General features: G+C 45.4%; 1 protein-coding gene across 12 annotated transcripts in view; it reads left to right on the top strand.

Annotated features, from left to right (window-relative positions):
• Nucleotides 1-15,539: 15,539 nt before the first annotated feature.
• Nucleotides 15,540-16,268, top strand: part of Mbnl1 (muscleblind like splicing regulator 1) — a 161,413-nt gene continuing 160,684 nt past the window's right edge. For 4 of the 12 annotated variants that reach the window (XM_026408174.2, XM_077795304.1, XM_026408171.2 and 1 more), the window contains exon 1: nucleotides 15,543-15,743. Coding sequence is in view for 6 of the 12 variants with exons in the window: in XM_077795303.1 (XP_077651429.1) it covers nucleotides 16,070-16,267 (198 nt within the window). In the remaining 6 variants the exon portion in view is untranslated. Of the gene's footprint in view, nucleotides 15,744-15,940; nucleotide 16,268 lie in introns of those variants that run through there. The other 8 variants (XM_026408165.2, XM_077795303.1, XM_077795302.1 and 5 more) reach the window with 8 other exon arrangements.

Genomic DNA, 16,268 nt, shown 5'->3' with positions numbered 1-16,268 from the left:
TCTGAGACACAAATCCCACTATGTGGCTCCCTGCTCAAGATTCTTCAATTGATTTTCATTTTAATGAAGATAAAATTCAAATTCCTCCTATGGCTGTATCTTGGTCTCTGCCTACCTGTCCCCCCCTCACAGTCTTCCCCCACCTCTGCACTCACCAGATCCTGGCTCCACTCCTCCTCTTTGCCCCAGGGAACCCCAAGCTCATTCATGCCTCAGGGACTTTGCAAATGCTCACTCCTCCCTTCTTGGCATGCTCCTCCCACATCTTCTGTGACACAATCGTTTCCTTATTCAGGTCTCTGTCCAAATGTTCCTCCTAAGAGAAGTCTCCCATGACCAACTAGATATTTACAATGTCCCTAGCCCAGTCACTATCATTAATATGGCAAAACTTTTTTTTTCTTTAGTACCAGGGATTGAACCCAGGGGAGGGCTTAACCCCTGAGCCACATCCCCAGCTCTTTTTATTTTTATTTTGAGACAGAGTCTCACCAAGTTGTTGAGGCTGGTTTTGAACTTGCAATCCTCCTGCCTCAACCTCCCCAGCCACTGGGATGGCAGGTGGGGCCACTGAGCCCTGCATAAAGTTGTAATCTTTATTTCTTTATTCAATGATTTGTTGCCTGTTCTTCCTATTAAGGATGTAAGTTCCAGAAAGGCAGAGACTTGGGCTGTGTGGTCCAGGCTCATCCTCAGCTTGTACTCAGATGCACAGAGCCTAGTTAGTCTGTGCTCAATGCATAAATGATGATCAAGCCAAAGACCCCAATGTTTCTGAACCTCATATACAAATCAAATGGGCAACATGAAAGTACCTGTGTCCCAGGGCTGTCCCAGGGCTGTCCCCAGGAGGCCCTGGCCACGGCAGCCCTCCCAGTGGCCATGCCACCGTCAGGGCTCATGTTGAGTGCATGGAACTGAAACCAAAAAGTGGTTGCTGGAGATGGCAAGGGGAAGTTCTCCGTTCCTCTGTGGGGTCTCTTTTCCTCTGAGCTAAAGAGAGACAAGTTCATGGTGGTTGCCACTAACGTCCGCGAATCCCAGGGGGGCAAGCCCAGCTTGCCCCTCCCCCTTGCCCTTCCCACCAAGAAAGACACCCAGGTGCTTTGACAGCCCAGGGTCTGGGCCCTCCTGGAGCCCTGTGGCAGCACTCTGTCCCCCCAGCACCTTCCTCAGGAATCATCTGCCTGGCGGGTGTCACACCTCTGCAAGCTGGTTACACATTGAAATGAGGACTATTATTCTCATGTTATAGACTTAAGGAAAAAAGGAGAAATTCAGAGATGTAGTAGCTTGAAAAAGGTTACAAGATGAATCCTGGTGCATCTGTCTCTAGGGTGGATCTTCCTTGTGTAATTATGGCACCTCTACTGTTTTTTGAGAAGGAAAGCAGGCAAATCTGTGGTTTAGATACTGTAAAGAATTTATAGATTTAATAGTGCCACCCAGGGGGAAAAAAAAAACTTATAGTCTAGTAGAAGAAATATCAGAAGTAGAGTGTCATCCACAGCCTGAAAAATTTGAAGTGTCCTGTGAGACAAGTGAGAAGTGTACTCATGTGCGGGGATGGCCCACCGTGCCCTGCAGGGTGGCTCTAGACTCAAGCCACTGAAAGCAGCTCATTAGCTGGAGAAAGTTGGGATAAGAAAAGTTCAGAAAAAAATTAGAGAAATGAAAACTGATGTTAATAGTGCATGAATTAAACGTCAAGCCCTTTCCTTCTGCTCTATCGTCCTATCCTAGAGGTGATTGGTGGCCTTGGGGTTCATCTCAGGAAGTGGGCTTTGTGAGGAGGGCTTTAACTCTCCTGAGAAGCTAGTTTCCATCTTAAAGCAGGCTGCTCAGCACTCACCTGTCCAGTCCTGGGCATGGGGCACTGTGCCATTCATTGGAAACAGCAATAGATAAGGTCCAGGAACCCTCAAGGAACCCATGGAGGGAGAGACGATCAGCAAACCAGAAGAGAGGGACATTTTTAAAGGGGACTTTTAATGCAATATGACCAAAAAATGGTAGCAGAGTGAAAAACCAGAGGAGGGAAGCTTCTTACCCAGGTGGCCTCTGATAGGGGAAGGCTCAGGTCAAGCCCTGGATGACAAGAGGGTAGTCGCCCTGCAGGGGACTCGGACAAGAGCAGCCCAGGAAAAATGATTGCCATGAACAGGGACAGGAAAGAGTGTGGCATATTCGAGAAGGAGACTGGAGGGTGGGTCTTAGAGGGAGGAGGGAGATGAGGACATTCGTCATGCACCGTGGACACAGGCCCAGGAAACTATTGTTTGAAAAAAAAAAAAAAGCGGAAATTACTACGTAGCTCAACAGCTTTTGGGGAGATGAATTATTATATTAGATGAGGTCCTGAAAAGTCAGGTCTACCTTCAGAGGTTAACTACATTTTCTTGCCTTTTCATTTTGATAACAGGTCAGATTTGATCAAACTGAAAAGGACTCAAATATTATTTAAAATTGCCAACCTAAGACTTTCAGCAGAATTGGCATGGAATAATTGACCCTGGTCTCAGCCAGGTGCAAGTCTGAACAGTGGTGTCCGGTAATGGTGTTGCTGTGAACCTTGATTTCTGCATCCATATGAGGTGGAAAGGACTAGAACAGAGGCTGTTTTCCAGCCCCCAGAGATCACAGATGTGCCCTTGTTTATTCCCCAAACCCCGACACCAGTGACTTTTGGGCCCATGTCAACATCAGCCTGCTCCTCTTCAAAATAGAAGCAACTTTGTCATTTTCCACAGTAATTATAAATCTCCTCTAACATTTAAAAATTATCCCAAGAGATCCAAATGATCTAAATTATTACCTATGAAGCCCCAGCATAAGTTGGACCTGACTTCCTGTGGGGGATGGAGAGGTCGAGGGAGGTGACATGGGAGGGAGTTTGTAGCAAAGAGATGACTAGAAAGAACATGTTTTAATTGAGTGAATGGACTCAACCTCCACTGGTCACATCCCCAAAGTTAATGACAACAGATGTGGAGTCTTCTGTTTCTGGTTTGGGCCAAAAGCTGGCAATAAAAAATCTGGTAGGGGGCCATGGGCTGTGTGAGTCAGCAGTACCAGCACAGGGGGGAAAGAGAGGCTGGTTGTGACCCTGAGGCAAGCAGATGAACATTTGGCCACTACCAGCTCAGTGTAGAGTGCTGCAGGGAGCCCCAACTCCCGACCCTTGTGCTGCTGTGTTGGGGGGATATCCATGGCTTAGGAGCTGGGTGAGCAATGCTGTCCACCTGTCATTTACTTGTCCAGGTATGCTGCACCACCACACTGTCAAGTCACTGCAGAGTGTGAGGCAGGTGCGGTCCCCAAGTGCAGACACGGGAGACAACAAACCTGTGATTATCTGCAGTGAGTCTCAGAGGACAGCATGAGACATCAAGCACTTCCTGACCTGGCCAACCGGGTGAGAGGCACAGTGACTAATTATGAGGGTGTTAGGTTTCCTGCCCGATGAGTGGTGTGCATTTTCTTCGTCCATTGTTTGAAAGCCTGTTAACTAAGCCCTAAATCCTGTGTTCCCTTCCTGAATCTAGTTCAAGTCAAAAATGTGTGCCTCTCTACTAAGTACACTCCACTAAGTACAACAATAGGCTCCATCTATTGATGGAGAGCTTGGGAGTGCAGACGTCTCTTCACATACTGATTTCATTTCTTTGGACATAAGCCCAAGAGCAAGATTGCTGGATCACATGGTGTTTTCGTTTTTAATCGTGGGGTGGGGGTGGGGGACCTGTGTATGTTTTCCATAGTGGCTACACCAATTTATACCCTGACCAACAGTGTGCGAGGCTCTCTTTTGTCTATATCTCTGTCAAAGATTATTTTTGTCTTTCCATAATAGCCATCCTACCAAGAATATTTCATCACTGAGACAGTAGATGTTAAGTGTCTCCACCACAAAAAAAAGCAATAACTATATGAGGTAATGCATTTGTTAATTAGCTAGATTCAATCATTCCACAGTGCATTACACTGTACTTTAAGACATTATGTTGTACCTGATAAATACACACAACTTTTTATGTTAATTAAGAAACAAATTACACATTTTTGACATGATCTAGATTCAGGAAAGGAACACAGGACGTGTGGGTTTAGGGCTTGGTTAACAGGCTGCCCCCAGGAGAGGGTGCTAAGGATGCCTTCTCTGGAGCCCAGGGGCCTCCTGCCTTGTTTGGTTTTGCACAATGAGACATTGGCGACCCCTTGTATTAAAAAAGAATCTTTCAAAAGTATCAATAGTCTTTCTTCTGTGGGTGATGTCACTGTTCCTATTGACCAAGGCTTTGCTCCTGAATAGTACTTAGCAACACATGGTCATTATTTTCTCCCCTTAGCATTCTGAGCAATTCCTGACGGGTATTACAGGAATCGAGAGGGCTGGGGGTGTAGCTCAGCAGCAGAGCACTTGGGCAGCACATGTGACACCCTGGGTTCAATCTCATGCAAAGGAAAGAAAAGAAGCAAGAAAGCAACTGAAATTTCCATCCTGTGCCAATAACTCTGACTGGGTTGAAAGATATATTCTTAACAAACATGGCCCCAAAGGAAGTGGCTCCCATGAAGTACTTGCCATGCACTCTCACATGGCAGCAGATGCCTTTGCCTGGCTGTCTTTGGCTTGTCTTTCTAGGTTTCTTCCTCATCCAGTGCGAGTGGTGGGCAAGCTTGGACCAAAGAAAGCCTTGCACTGAACAAGGAAAGACCACCTTTCCAAAGTGCCAGCTCTTCATTGCAGGGGACACATAGGGCCCCTTTCTAATGACATCTTGCCTACCCACTCAAAGACTGCAAGGGCATCTCTGTCCCTATACTAGACTATCTCCTAAAATGTAGCTGAATATCTCCTAACTTCTTATGATTTGATTTAAATCATGACGTTTTGGAGGGACCTGAAGTTGAAAAGGAGCTTATTATTTGTAAAATTATATTTTAAAATTCACAGGTACTATCCACTAAATAATAGCAATAGCCATAATGCATCAAAGACCTCACCTATGTTAGGACAGTTTTCTTAAGTCATTCATTATCATCTTTCCGTGAAGTAGCCATTGAAGTCCTCAGGAAACTGTGACTTGAAGCAATCATTCACTATCTCATGCTTAATGACAGACCCTGAAACCTGTCTCTATCACACAGGAGCAACAGTCCTGGGCAGAGGAGCAGACTCTTAAATAATGCTCCATTTTCTTTCCATCCTGATTCTTCTAAATATTTGGAGACCTATCCAGGCCATGGCACCACACAGGGGGAGGGGGCATGGGGCGCCCGATTGCCAACGGCAGCAGCAGGAAAGACAGGCAAGAAGGCAGCTGCACCTGGGAACTGGCCCAGGTGCCTGGCAAGTGCCAACCTGTTGCCCAGAGCCCCAGATCAGACAGTGTTCTCTTCTTATTCACCCAGTTATTCATTTGGTGGTGAACCCAATAGATTGACTTCATTTGGCTGCTTCTTCTACCACAGTGAGGAAGGTATCCAAAGTTATGCCACATGTCATCCACACTGTCCTTCCTCCCCATAAATACTGGGGCTGCCTCCTGTGAATTGCAGATCAGTGCCAAGCATGCCCTTTCCCACAAGTTTAGGATGGATGGAGCAAAGCTAACACCTTCCAATACCACATGGAGGGCTTGCTGTGTAGGGGCCTGACAGATTACTTAACAGCATCTTCCAGATAGACCTACCAGAAATCTGTAGGAATAAACAGATCTCAAAGGCCTCCCCGGAGGAAAACCGTCCTGGCTAAGTCTGTAATTAAGACTGTTTTTAGAGAGGCCCAATTGTATAAAGATAGAGGGTCAGTGTGGCCGGCTGCCTTTGCACAGTTAACATTTTCTTTACTTAATTTCAAAGGCTAAAGGACAAATAGAAGAGTGTTTTTGCAGGAACGTGGGCATCTGAAGCTGTAGAAGGCAGGGGCATGGCGTAGGCACAGGGGTGGGAGTTACAGATTACTGCTTTATTGCTAGTCTGAAATAATCCCACATAAACATCTTTACCATGCCACCTTGAACAGAACCAAGAAACTCCTGTTATAGGCACTCGATGCATTACTTAAATAAGCATGTAACACCTTATAACCAAGAATAGAAAAATAACTTTACAACCAGGAAAAAGGATTTTTAAAAGAGCATTTACTACAGTACAATAAAAGATAATACAATTGGATTTTCTTTTTTCTTCAAATATTAATTCAAAAGCCGACATGTTATACTCCCTGAAAATATCAGAGGCTGACTTTGTCCACAGATGTCATCACTTTATAAGATTAAGCCTAAGAAGTGAATAAAAGTACCATCCAAGAGCACAGCGAGGGCATAGCAATAATGTTAGCTACAGATTTCTTCCAAACTTGCCCTTGGGGCCACATGGTGGACATCCTGGCCCTTAACAGAAATAAAGTCACTATTTCTGGCAACTAGTAACAGAATTCTGTCCTTACAAATGAAGATGAACCCAGGCAGTATAGACAGGTAGTCTAAGTACTTTGATGATTCTCAATGGCTATTAATTCTAGACATCTGAATTCAATCAAACAAAGGGGGAGATCAGAAAAATAATGATAATTGTCTGTTGAGTGTAGATTCACCACTTATACACTCTTAATCTTCTCTTTTACTCCATTTTACATGTTTAGATTATTTACTGAACTGATCATAATTTGCTAATTCAGACTCATTATCCTTGCTAGACTGTACACTCAAGCGGCTTCGGGGTCAGTCTTTCTAACCCTGTGCCTTCAGACTGCAGAAAGGCCAGAATCATGCCGGTGTTGAGTGGCTATTTGGGGACCAGGCAGGAAAGTTGATAGCAATAAGGTTTGGAATGAAAATGAAACAGTGTCTGGTGACCTGGTGACCTATGTGAAGAAAAATTTGAAAAAGGGAAAGAATGTTCCACATTGCTTAAATGTTCCACATTTATTACCGGGCAGGCTGGATGGATCAGGCCCTGTTAGCAGCTTCTCATTGCTAATCCCACTGCAAAATATGGATATTCAGATCTACCCAGTTGTGGCCAGGAGTCTCCCCTGGACTGATGCTGGTGAATTCACAAAGGCTGTAAATAAAGACTTTCGTGCCAACTTCAAAGTAATTTCAAATGAGGTGCATCTTTTTCATTTGTCCGTGTTTATGATTTAACTTGGTTAACTTGTCAAATGAACTTATAAAACAGACTCAAATTTGCAGAAGAGTGTTTGGCTATTTCTTCATGTGAATATACATACAAAAGAAGTGGTCCAGGACACACTGGGGTCCTGGAGGCTATAACATTCTCATGGGGGTTCATGATTACAGTTTCTCATCAAGGGATGAGGTTACGGGATTTTAAGCAAACAGCAATCTGTGTATTTTAGAATATGTCAGTTTGTCCTCTGTGAGCCTGGCCACTTCTCTAGTCTATGTTTAAGCCCAAAGATGGTGAATGCTTATATATTTTGGTTGCCTGAGAAGCTCCATCTCCAATTAGGTGCATGATAAAATATCTTCTTGCTCCTCCAGTTTAGCTCCCACGAGTATTTTAACTCCCAGGTTTCTAGGAGCTTATGGACACCAGCTTATCCAAACCTAACTCTATTTGAGGCAGATTTTCCCGCAGATAACACTGTTTCTATTGAACGAAATAAACTTTACTTGCCAAAGGGAGAAATGGAGTAGGTCAGAGGATTGCCAAGGAGCCTGAGAAATTTCCGTTTTCTCAACTCCAGTGCAACCTTGCCTCAGCGTACTGAAACCACCTGAGGGCCTTAAGAAAAGCCAATACATGGTGCCACTCCCAGAAATTTGTTTAATTGGTCTGAATTGTAGTTTATTGATCTGAAATGTAACCATGGTTGAGAGCCACTGTGCTAGTTTCAGTGTTCTCATTTCTAGCAAAATTATCACCTCCTAGGCCTCCTAAGAGGGCTCAAAGAGAATGTGTGAAGTTGGAGTCCCTAAGAATCCTGAATTCACCAAGTTCCATTCATCCTTTACCTCAGGAGGGGAACCAGGAAGGGAAGGAAGGTCAGTGAGAAGTCTGGGAAGGCGAGGAGGAGGGCTCCCTGCCCATTAGCAGGTCATTAGGGTTGACAAGCTGTCCTCTGTCAAAGCAAACACTTCTGATGGACTAAACCTCATTCTCACCTTAGTGTGAATGACTATAATCAGATAATCTCCTGTCACCTAGTGGATTGGCTGAAGGTCTAGGGGAGGCAAGGAGGAGAATCTGCAAAGCCCTCCTGGGGTTCACAGAGGTGCCCAGGGGATCCCTCTGCCTGCAAGCCCCGGGCTCCCAGAAGTGGACTTGTTCCTTGGTAAATTTTCAAGAGGGCACATAAAGCATCTGAAAAGGAAAGTTTCCCCTCATAGTGCCGGGCAGTGATTTGTTGAAGGTGTCCTCTGATCAAGGCACGTGTCTAATGGCCCGTGCTGCCTTCTCTGGGACTTTCTTTCTGCCATGACGCTGTTAACGTGCACGGGGTGGTTTTACCACTTGCCAGCCGCTTGGGGGTTGGTGAAGAGCAAGACCTGGCTCAGCTGGCCTTCCTTCCCATCTGCTTGACACATGGTAAGGGTGCAGGGCTTGTTGGATTGAACTGAATTGTTACATTTGCTACACTTGTGTTCAACGGGGTCCCCGCTAGACCAGCCTGCGAGCACCCCAAGGAACACTCAGGCATTCCTGTGTCCCCTGTGCCAAGCACAGCTCTCATCATATTGTTGGTGCTCAATAAATACTTGTTGAACGCATTTAGAAGCAAAAGCCAGTGTACTGATGTCTATGTTAAGATATTAAAGTTAATTTTCAACTGTACACTACTCAGTTCCCACACTGGTGAACAAGGCAAGCAGGGAAGATAGGAAGAAGATGTAAATGTGGAACTCCTCCTGCTGATGAGCACGACCAAAGTTGTTCTTATTCAAAGTCCTTTTAGGGCATCTCTTGAAACATGGTTTGAAGGTCATTTCAGGAAACCAGCTTGGTAAGAAAGAAAGAAGGTCCAACAACCAGTCCAGAGAGAGCACAGGATGGAATGGAAAGAGAACTGGGACACCTCACAACCAAAGATAGGGGCCTGGAGAATGAAGTGAGGAGACAGATACCACAGACACTGGGCAAAGAATCAACCCTCCCTCTAGCACTTAAAGGAATGTATTGGCCTTTAGAAATAAAAAAGGTGATAACCATACTTTTCATGGTCTTGTTTCCCTACATGGATCAAAATTAATGTGTAGAAATGTTTGGATTACAGTACATAAAATAGTTCACTATAACATTAATACTGTAAGACCTGTCACTACTATTTTTTAAAAGCTTACGTGGGAATTCTGGGCTACAACACACAACACACAATTTTATGAGAAGGTTGCACAATATTGCATTTTTTTTTTTTTAGAGAGAGAGGCAAAGAGAGAGAGAGAGAGAGAGAGAGAGAGAGAGAGAGAGAGAGAGAGAATTTTTAATATTTATTTATTTTTTTTAGTTTTTGGCAGACACAACATCTTTGTATGTGGTGCTGAGGATCCAACCCGGGCTGCATGCATGCCAGGCGAGCGCGCTACCGCTTGAGCCACATCCCCAGCTCACAATATTGCATTTAATTATTATTTATAAGCAAAACTAGATAACAGTATATTTTGACCTTCAGGCTACTGTTTTACATCTATTTTTTTGTATTTATTAAAAGACCATCATTATAGCCTTTCATGGTGGTGCACACCTGCAATTCCAGCTTCTCAGGAGACATAGACACAAGGATCACAAGCTTGAGGCCAGCCTCAGCAACTCAGTGAAGCCCTAAGCAACTTAGCAAGACCCTGTCTCAAAAAAATTTTGAAAAAAGAGGACTGGGGATGTGGCCTGGTGGATAAGCACCCCGAGGTTCAATCCCTGGTATTTCCCCTAATATACTAGACATTTTCTTTTCCTATTAACAGTCCATAGAAGACCTGTTTACATCCTAGATAGAGTGTTTAGAAGTATATTACACATTAAGCAGATTAATTTAGGCTCTTGGGATATAGGCTGGGAAACACTGAGAGGCAGGCCTCTCGGTCTCTTAGTAGCTGTGAGGCTTTGGTCAGGGGTCAGCTCTCCAGCCCATTACCTCATTGTAATGAGTAATACGGGATGCCATTTATTCCATAAGTTTGTGTTAAAAGATTAGATTTAAAAATTTAAATTTAAATTGCATACATAGTACAGTATGGATTATGTGAAAAATAAATAAATAAATAAAAATGCGTGGAAAAGCCCAGAGGAAATAAACTGTCAGACTAACAGTCTTTGGGACATGGAATCACTGCTGATTGTCATAAAAGTATGCATCTTAAGTGACATTGAATATTCTATATTGTGTTGATGCTAAAGGAGAAATCAGTCTCCCACACAAGGTTGCCACCTACTTCACTTGCCACAAGGCATGGTGGTGGCGATCCAAGGTACCCTCCTCAGCCCTGAGAGGCAAGATTCTAAGGTGTGCCGGACCTACTACTAAGCTTAGTCACCCTCTGTGCTGGGCCTCCAGCAATTTGCTGCTCCTCGCCCTTGTGGACAGAGCTGCTTCTTGGATTTGCCCTGACCCAGCAGCGGCACACCCCGGGTCTTGCTGTGAGAACAGATCCTCAGCCTCAAACAGCAGCTGAGCTGTCTGGTTTGGCTAGGGGTTTGGCTCACAGGTAGAACGTTTGCCCAGCACAGCAAGACCCTTGGTTCAATCCAGCACTGGGGTCAGGATCGGGGGAGTGTTTTCTGATCATCTTTATGAAAAGCCATAGCACCACCTACTCTAACACAACCATTAACAAAGGTCAAGGTCAAGATCATAGCCTTACATTTCCATTTGATGAATTTGTTAGTTTGCTGCTTTGTCAATTCCTTGGGCTTAGGTAGTCCTTTGCTTTTTCTTTACTCCTGGACATACAGCCTTACAATCAGGCCCTGGACACTTGGCCCCAGGATTCTCCTGCTTTGCTTGGTCTTTCCCCAGGCATTGCTCTCTTGCCAGTGGAGGGCCCAGCTGCCTACCTGTCCTTACTCCATCTTGGTATGTCCTGCCTGGCAGCAACTCTCAGCCTATTTTACTTCCAAGTGCTGATCTCCATCTGAAATTGCCCAGAGCTTATCTTCTTCTTTATTCTTCACTTGTTTATGGCCTGTCTCATCCTAGGAGAATGTAAACCCCTTGAGGGAGGTGATCTGTGTTCCCTTTTGTAACCACAGGATATAGAATGGGACTGGGCTATGGTTGATGCTCAGTAAACATCGGTGAGGTGAATACAGTCATTGTGTGAAAAAGTGGTTTCTGTAGGGAAAGAAGAAGAAGGAGAAGGAGAAGAAAAGGTAAAGGATAAGGAAGAATAAATGAAAGAGAAAAGGAAAGATGTAAAACTGACCACGTTCATAGACAGCTGCTAGGCCCACCTCTGGGCTTCCTGTTGTCCCCACTGTCTTTCAGGAAAAAGACACAACAAATGACCTGAAGAGTTAGAAGACATCAGTGCAGGGTCTACTCGTCCCTATATGATGCTCTTCGCTGGCCTCACTGGGGAGAGAGCCAGACGGTCACCCACATCCTGTCCTGCTCACACTCTAGGCTCTGAAATTTTAATTCTGAACTGTATTTGCTTTCTCTTTCTCTATCGCCAGATCCTCAAGTAGTTACATTGAAGGGTAGATTCAACTTTTAGGTAAAATAGCTTTAAAAATGTATAATGGAATTGATATTTTGCTGTTTTAGTTTTTAAATCATTTTAAGATAAATATATTGACTTTATATAATACTTTCACATTTGTGTGATTTATACAATAAGTAGTATATATTTTGCATGTATATTGTGTTATATACTACATATACAGAATTATATAATAGAATACATGTTATTTACAGTTGAATAATGGACATCGTTTAAAGGACTTATTTTGCACATGAAATATACAAACATCCTTGAAGATAAACAGAATTCATGTAATTCTATCAAGTGTACTTAATCATATAGCTGGACAATTTGAATTCAGGCTACGAAAGAGTATCCCACCTCTGCCCCTGCTGTGAAATATATAACAGAATACATTTAATGCATCTCTCTTTAAAACTGCTTCTCCATACAAGTATATTTGAGATGCTTCATTGCTTTCTGTAACTTTTCTTCTCTTAACAGTCTACATTTTAGCATGATAAGGAAGGACCAGACGTTGAGTCCCAGTTTTGACACCAGGTTTCAATTCATTATTTCTATCCTGGTCTAATAAAAATGGCATTCCTGGATCAGTGATTCAAGACCTTTTTACATTTCCATTTTTAAAAGTATCTTTTTTTGTGATAGTTTCACTTAGATGATTTGGGAGAAGGGGGCAGAAAAGAAAATTACATTTGCGAGGCAGTGAGTGCTTATTGAGCTGTGAATGTGGCATGTAGGACAGAAAGATAAAAGTCTCACACACACACACACACACACACATTTATGTGGGTGTGGTAAAGACCTCCATTTGACTGAAAAAGATAAATGCTACCATTTCTTTTATCTGTATTATTCGTAAACAGAGTTGATGTTATCTTTAAAAACCATATCCCTTATCTGTATTCCTATAGGGATGTACTGGTATAATTAAGACTCACTGGACTGATGTATTTCAGGAACCTGTGCTGAACATTCTTTCCTCTGTCTGAAAAAGTAGTTTTATTTCATCTGAAATTGTTTTCTATAATTTCCCTTTCCGCCCGCAAATGACCTTCTTTTTGTACTTATGGATGTACTTACTCATGGGCCTGTGGACTATAACTACACTTCACAGAGTAAGAGAAACCAGAGTACTCTCCTGGCACTGAGGAAATATCAGTGATGTTCTAAATGGGGAACTATTAACTTTTTATTACTGCAATGATTTCTTAGTAATTTCCACAATTTGCAATGTGGTTAGGATGCTACTGGTAGTTGAAAGCTGGCAACCTGATTTAATATTTTGACATGATCTAGTGTTTGTTGCAGTGCTTCAAAAATTTAAATGTCACTCTTCATATTATATTATAAATGATAATAGATTAGCTTTAGCCAATGGATATATTGTTTTATGTTACAATTTACTTTGGCTCAGTTTTGAGTTCTCGATTTACCATTTTGTTTTAAGAGTTGTTTCCTTAGCCATTCCTTTTCTCTTTATCTAATGTAAAATAACATTTTTTTCTTTCTTGTTCCTTGCTAGAGTATTTATTTTACTGTTCCAAACATTCAAGGGTCTTTCTTGTATTTCTTTGTGCTCCATTAGGTAGAGAAGAAATTTTGTCTCAGTTTCAATTTCTCTTTTGTTCCCAGCAGTACCTTTATTGTGTAGTGCTGAAGTAGGAAAATAATTTCCCTTCTTGTACCATACTCAGGTTCAAAGTCCTGCTTTTCACCATGTTGCTGCATAAAGTGAATTTCTGACTCACATAAAAAAAAAAAAAGAACACTAAAACTGTAACTTGGAAGTTGACAGGGTCTGAGAACAATGGAAAATTAACTCATGGATGAGACCATGGCAGCTCACCAGGCACCTTAGGAGAGGGACATGGGAGCTACCTGGGGCAGCAAACTGCCAGCAGATGCAAAGGTGGCTCTGCTGTCAGGAAGTTAGGCCTCTGCTGTCACAAAGAGTGGGCCGCCCACATAAGAAACGGAAGAGCAAGCAACAAGCACTCCAGTAGGCTAAGCCAGGGGCCTGGAAGTCTCCCAAGACGCCTCCCTTCCTCATTCCCTGCATGAGTCACTTCTCCACTGTGTCCACACCCATGCACCCTTCCCTTGCCATCACCCCACACTCCAGTCACCCTCCCTTCTGGCTGCTGCCGCAGGTCTTTCTGCAAGTCCAGACTCCGTTCACTGTCCTGACTGCACAGGCCTCTCTAGCTCATCAGTTCTCAGAGTAAAGCCACAACTCCTTTGGATTATCAACAGTCTACTTTTAGCCTCAACTGCAGCCACTTCCCTGTGGGACCCTCCCTCCCTTCTCTTGGAAAGGCTGGAGAGGCTTGGCTGTGCTGTCTGTCTCCATTGGAACTCAGCCCTCCTTTCATCTTCTATAGCCTTTCAGGGCACCAGTTGGGGGAATTCCTCCAGGAGGCCTTCCTGACTCTCCCCAGGGTCCTCCTTGGCATGCCCCCACAGCCAGCACTGTCCCTCAGGCAGAATTAATTGAGTTGCCTCTTCCCTCTGAGAAGTGTCATCTTTGAGTGTAGGAACTCTCTTATCCATTCTTGCATTTATGGCATAGTAGACATTTGTTGTAGTTGTGGAAATGAATGCTCATTGAGAAGAAAAGGAAGTCCCCATAGCTTGGGTAGTTACTGATTGGCAAATAGAAAGTACCCATCCCTGTTCTCTGAGAAAGTGTCAGTGTCCTTTTACTTTGTTTCAACTGTGTGGGGACTTGGGTACTTTTTAATGATTAACACTGAGAAGTGGCACCGTTTAATCAACTTATTTCTTCATTCTGGAAGTGATCAGAACAAAGCATTAACTCAAGTATTTTGTGCATGTAGCCAAGGGTTAAGACCTCAACTCTGTTATTAGTCTTTCTAGAAGATTCTGTACTTTAGCACTTTTCCTGATGTTTTCCTTTCTTCTTCTTAAACTGGCCTCTCCCTTTTCTACACTGCCCAGTGACCTCTCTGGAGGAACATTGTGCCATACCTACGTTTTGTCTCAAATTATGTCCCAAACCTGGAATAAACATTCTCAGAATCATCCCTGGGCAAGTTATTCAAATTCCTTAATTTTGAAGGAAATCCTGTCCCCAAATCTTTAAAACATTATCCCCTGACAGCAGCCCAGGATTCTTTCCATTCGAGGTGCAGCCAAGCTGCATCTTAAGGCGCTAGTGAATTATGATTTGAGGCTGTTTTCTTTTGCTTAGGCAACGACATGGCTTATTTGCCTTGGAATATTTCAGTATTTTGGAGAATATTTTATTCTACAGGAGGATCTCTACTTTCTGTACATCGCACAGCACAGAGCAGGCAATTCGGGGGTTTTTACAACCCAACTATCATTCATGAACACGATGGGACGCTGGTCTGTGTCTGTGCTTGTGCGACAACCAGTTCTACCGAGGACTTCCAGACCCAGCGCAGCCTGTTCTGAGACAGATCCACCCCGCAGTCCTGCGGATGCTTTTCCCGCCCGTTCCAGCCTTCGGGTTCCAGCACCGTGCGGTGCGTCTCGGGGCGGCAGCGCCCTGGGAGCCTCAGGTTGGGGCCTAAGCGGAGGCTAACCTTCAGCCTAACCTTGCCGGCGCCCTCGCCAAGCCGCGTCCGGGCCGCTCCGCGAACCCGCGTGCCCGGGGGCGGCCGATGGCCAGGGCGCGGCGCGTCCGCAGAGCGCGGGGCGCGGGGAACCGGGCGCGGGCGCGGGAGCGGGCGCCCGGGCAGGGCGGCGGGGCGCGCGGGCCGGGCCGGGCGCGGGCGCGGGGCGCGCGGGGCCGCGCCGTGCGCCGCCGCGCGCGCGCTGCAGCTGCGAGGCCGCCGGCTTCCTGGTGGGGCTGGGCGGCGGGGGAGGGGCCGCGCGGCCACGGCGGAAGCGCAGCCGGCGATAAGAGGCCGCACCGCGACATGCAACAGCCTTTCCACTGCGGCTGAGCGGGCGCGGCGCGCGCGATGCTCGCGTGACGGGCGCTGACAAGTTGGCTGTCCCCGCGCGGCGTCCGGAGTCATGACTCCCACAATGCCTCGGGCCCCCGCCGGGCAGTCGGGCTGCCCTGAGAGCGTGTGAGAGGTGAGCTGCCACCTCCGCCCGCGCATTGTTCGGGCCGTGGGCTGCCGCGGCGGCGGGAGGGCGCTCGCCGGCCGGGCGGGGCGGCGGGCACGGGGGCGCCGCGGCCGGGCTGCGGCGCTGCGGGCGCTGTCACCGCGGGCACTGGGCGCCGGGGGCGGGGAACAGGTGCGTGGAGTGGACGCGCAACTTGCCGGCCTGTGGGGCGAGCGCGGGTCCTGTCTCTGCTCCGCATCCCTCTTCCCGGGCGGCGGTCCAGCCCGGTTTCCATCTGGGCCAAATATGTGCACGCAAAGGTTAATTCTCTGCCTGCTACCCATAAATTACGCATGACATGTTTAGCTGGGCTGCCTTATATGGAGAGTGCTGTGTTTCAGTCCAGTTTGTTTTTTGCCAAGTTTGCAGGGCGGAAGACGCCCTGCATGAGAAGGCTGCTGCTGCTGCTTTTCCTTCTTCTGCTTCTTCTTCTTCTTCTTTTTTTTTTTTTTCATCGTTTTGTAGTGCGTCACTCAAAAACTGTAAGAAAAG

This window comes from Urocitellus parryii, chromosome 2, assembly GCF_045843805.1.
Source record: "Urocitellus parryii isolate mUroPar1 chromosome 2, mUroPar1.hap1, whole genome shotgun sequence".
Lineage (NCBI taxonomy): Eukaryota > Metazoa > Chordata > Mammalia > Rodentia > Sciuridae > Urocitellus > Urocitellus parryii.
The sequence above is the reverse complement of the archived record's forward strand: the minus strand, read 5'-3'. Positions and strand labels throughout refer to the sequence as shown.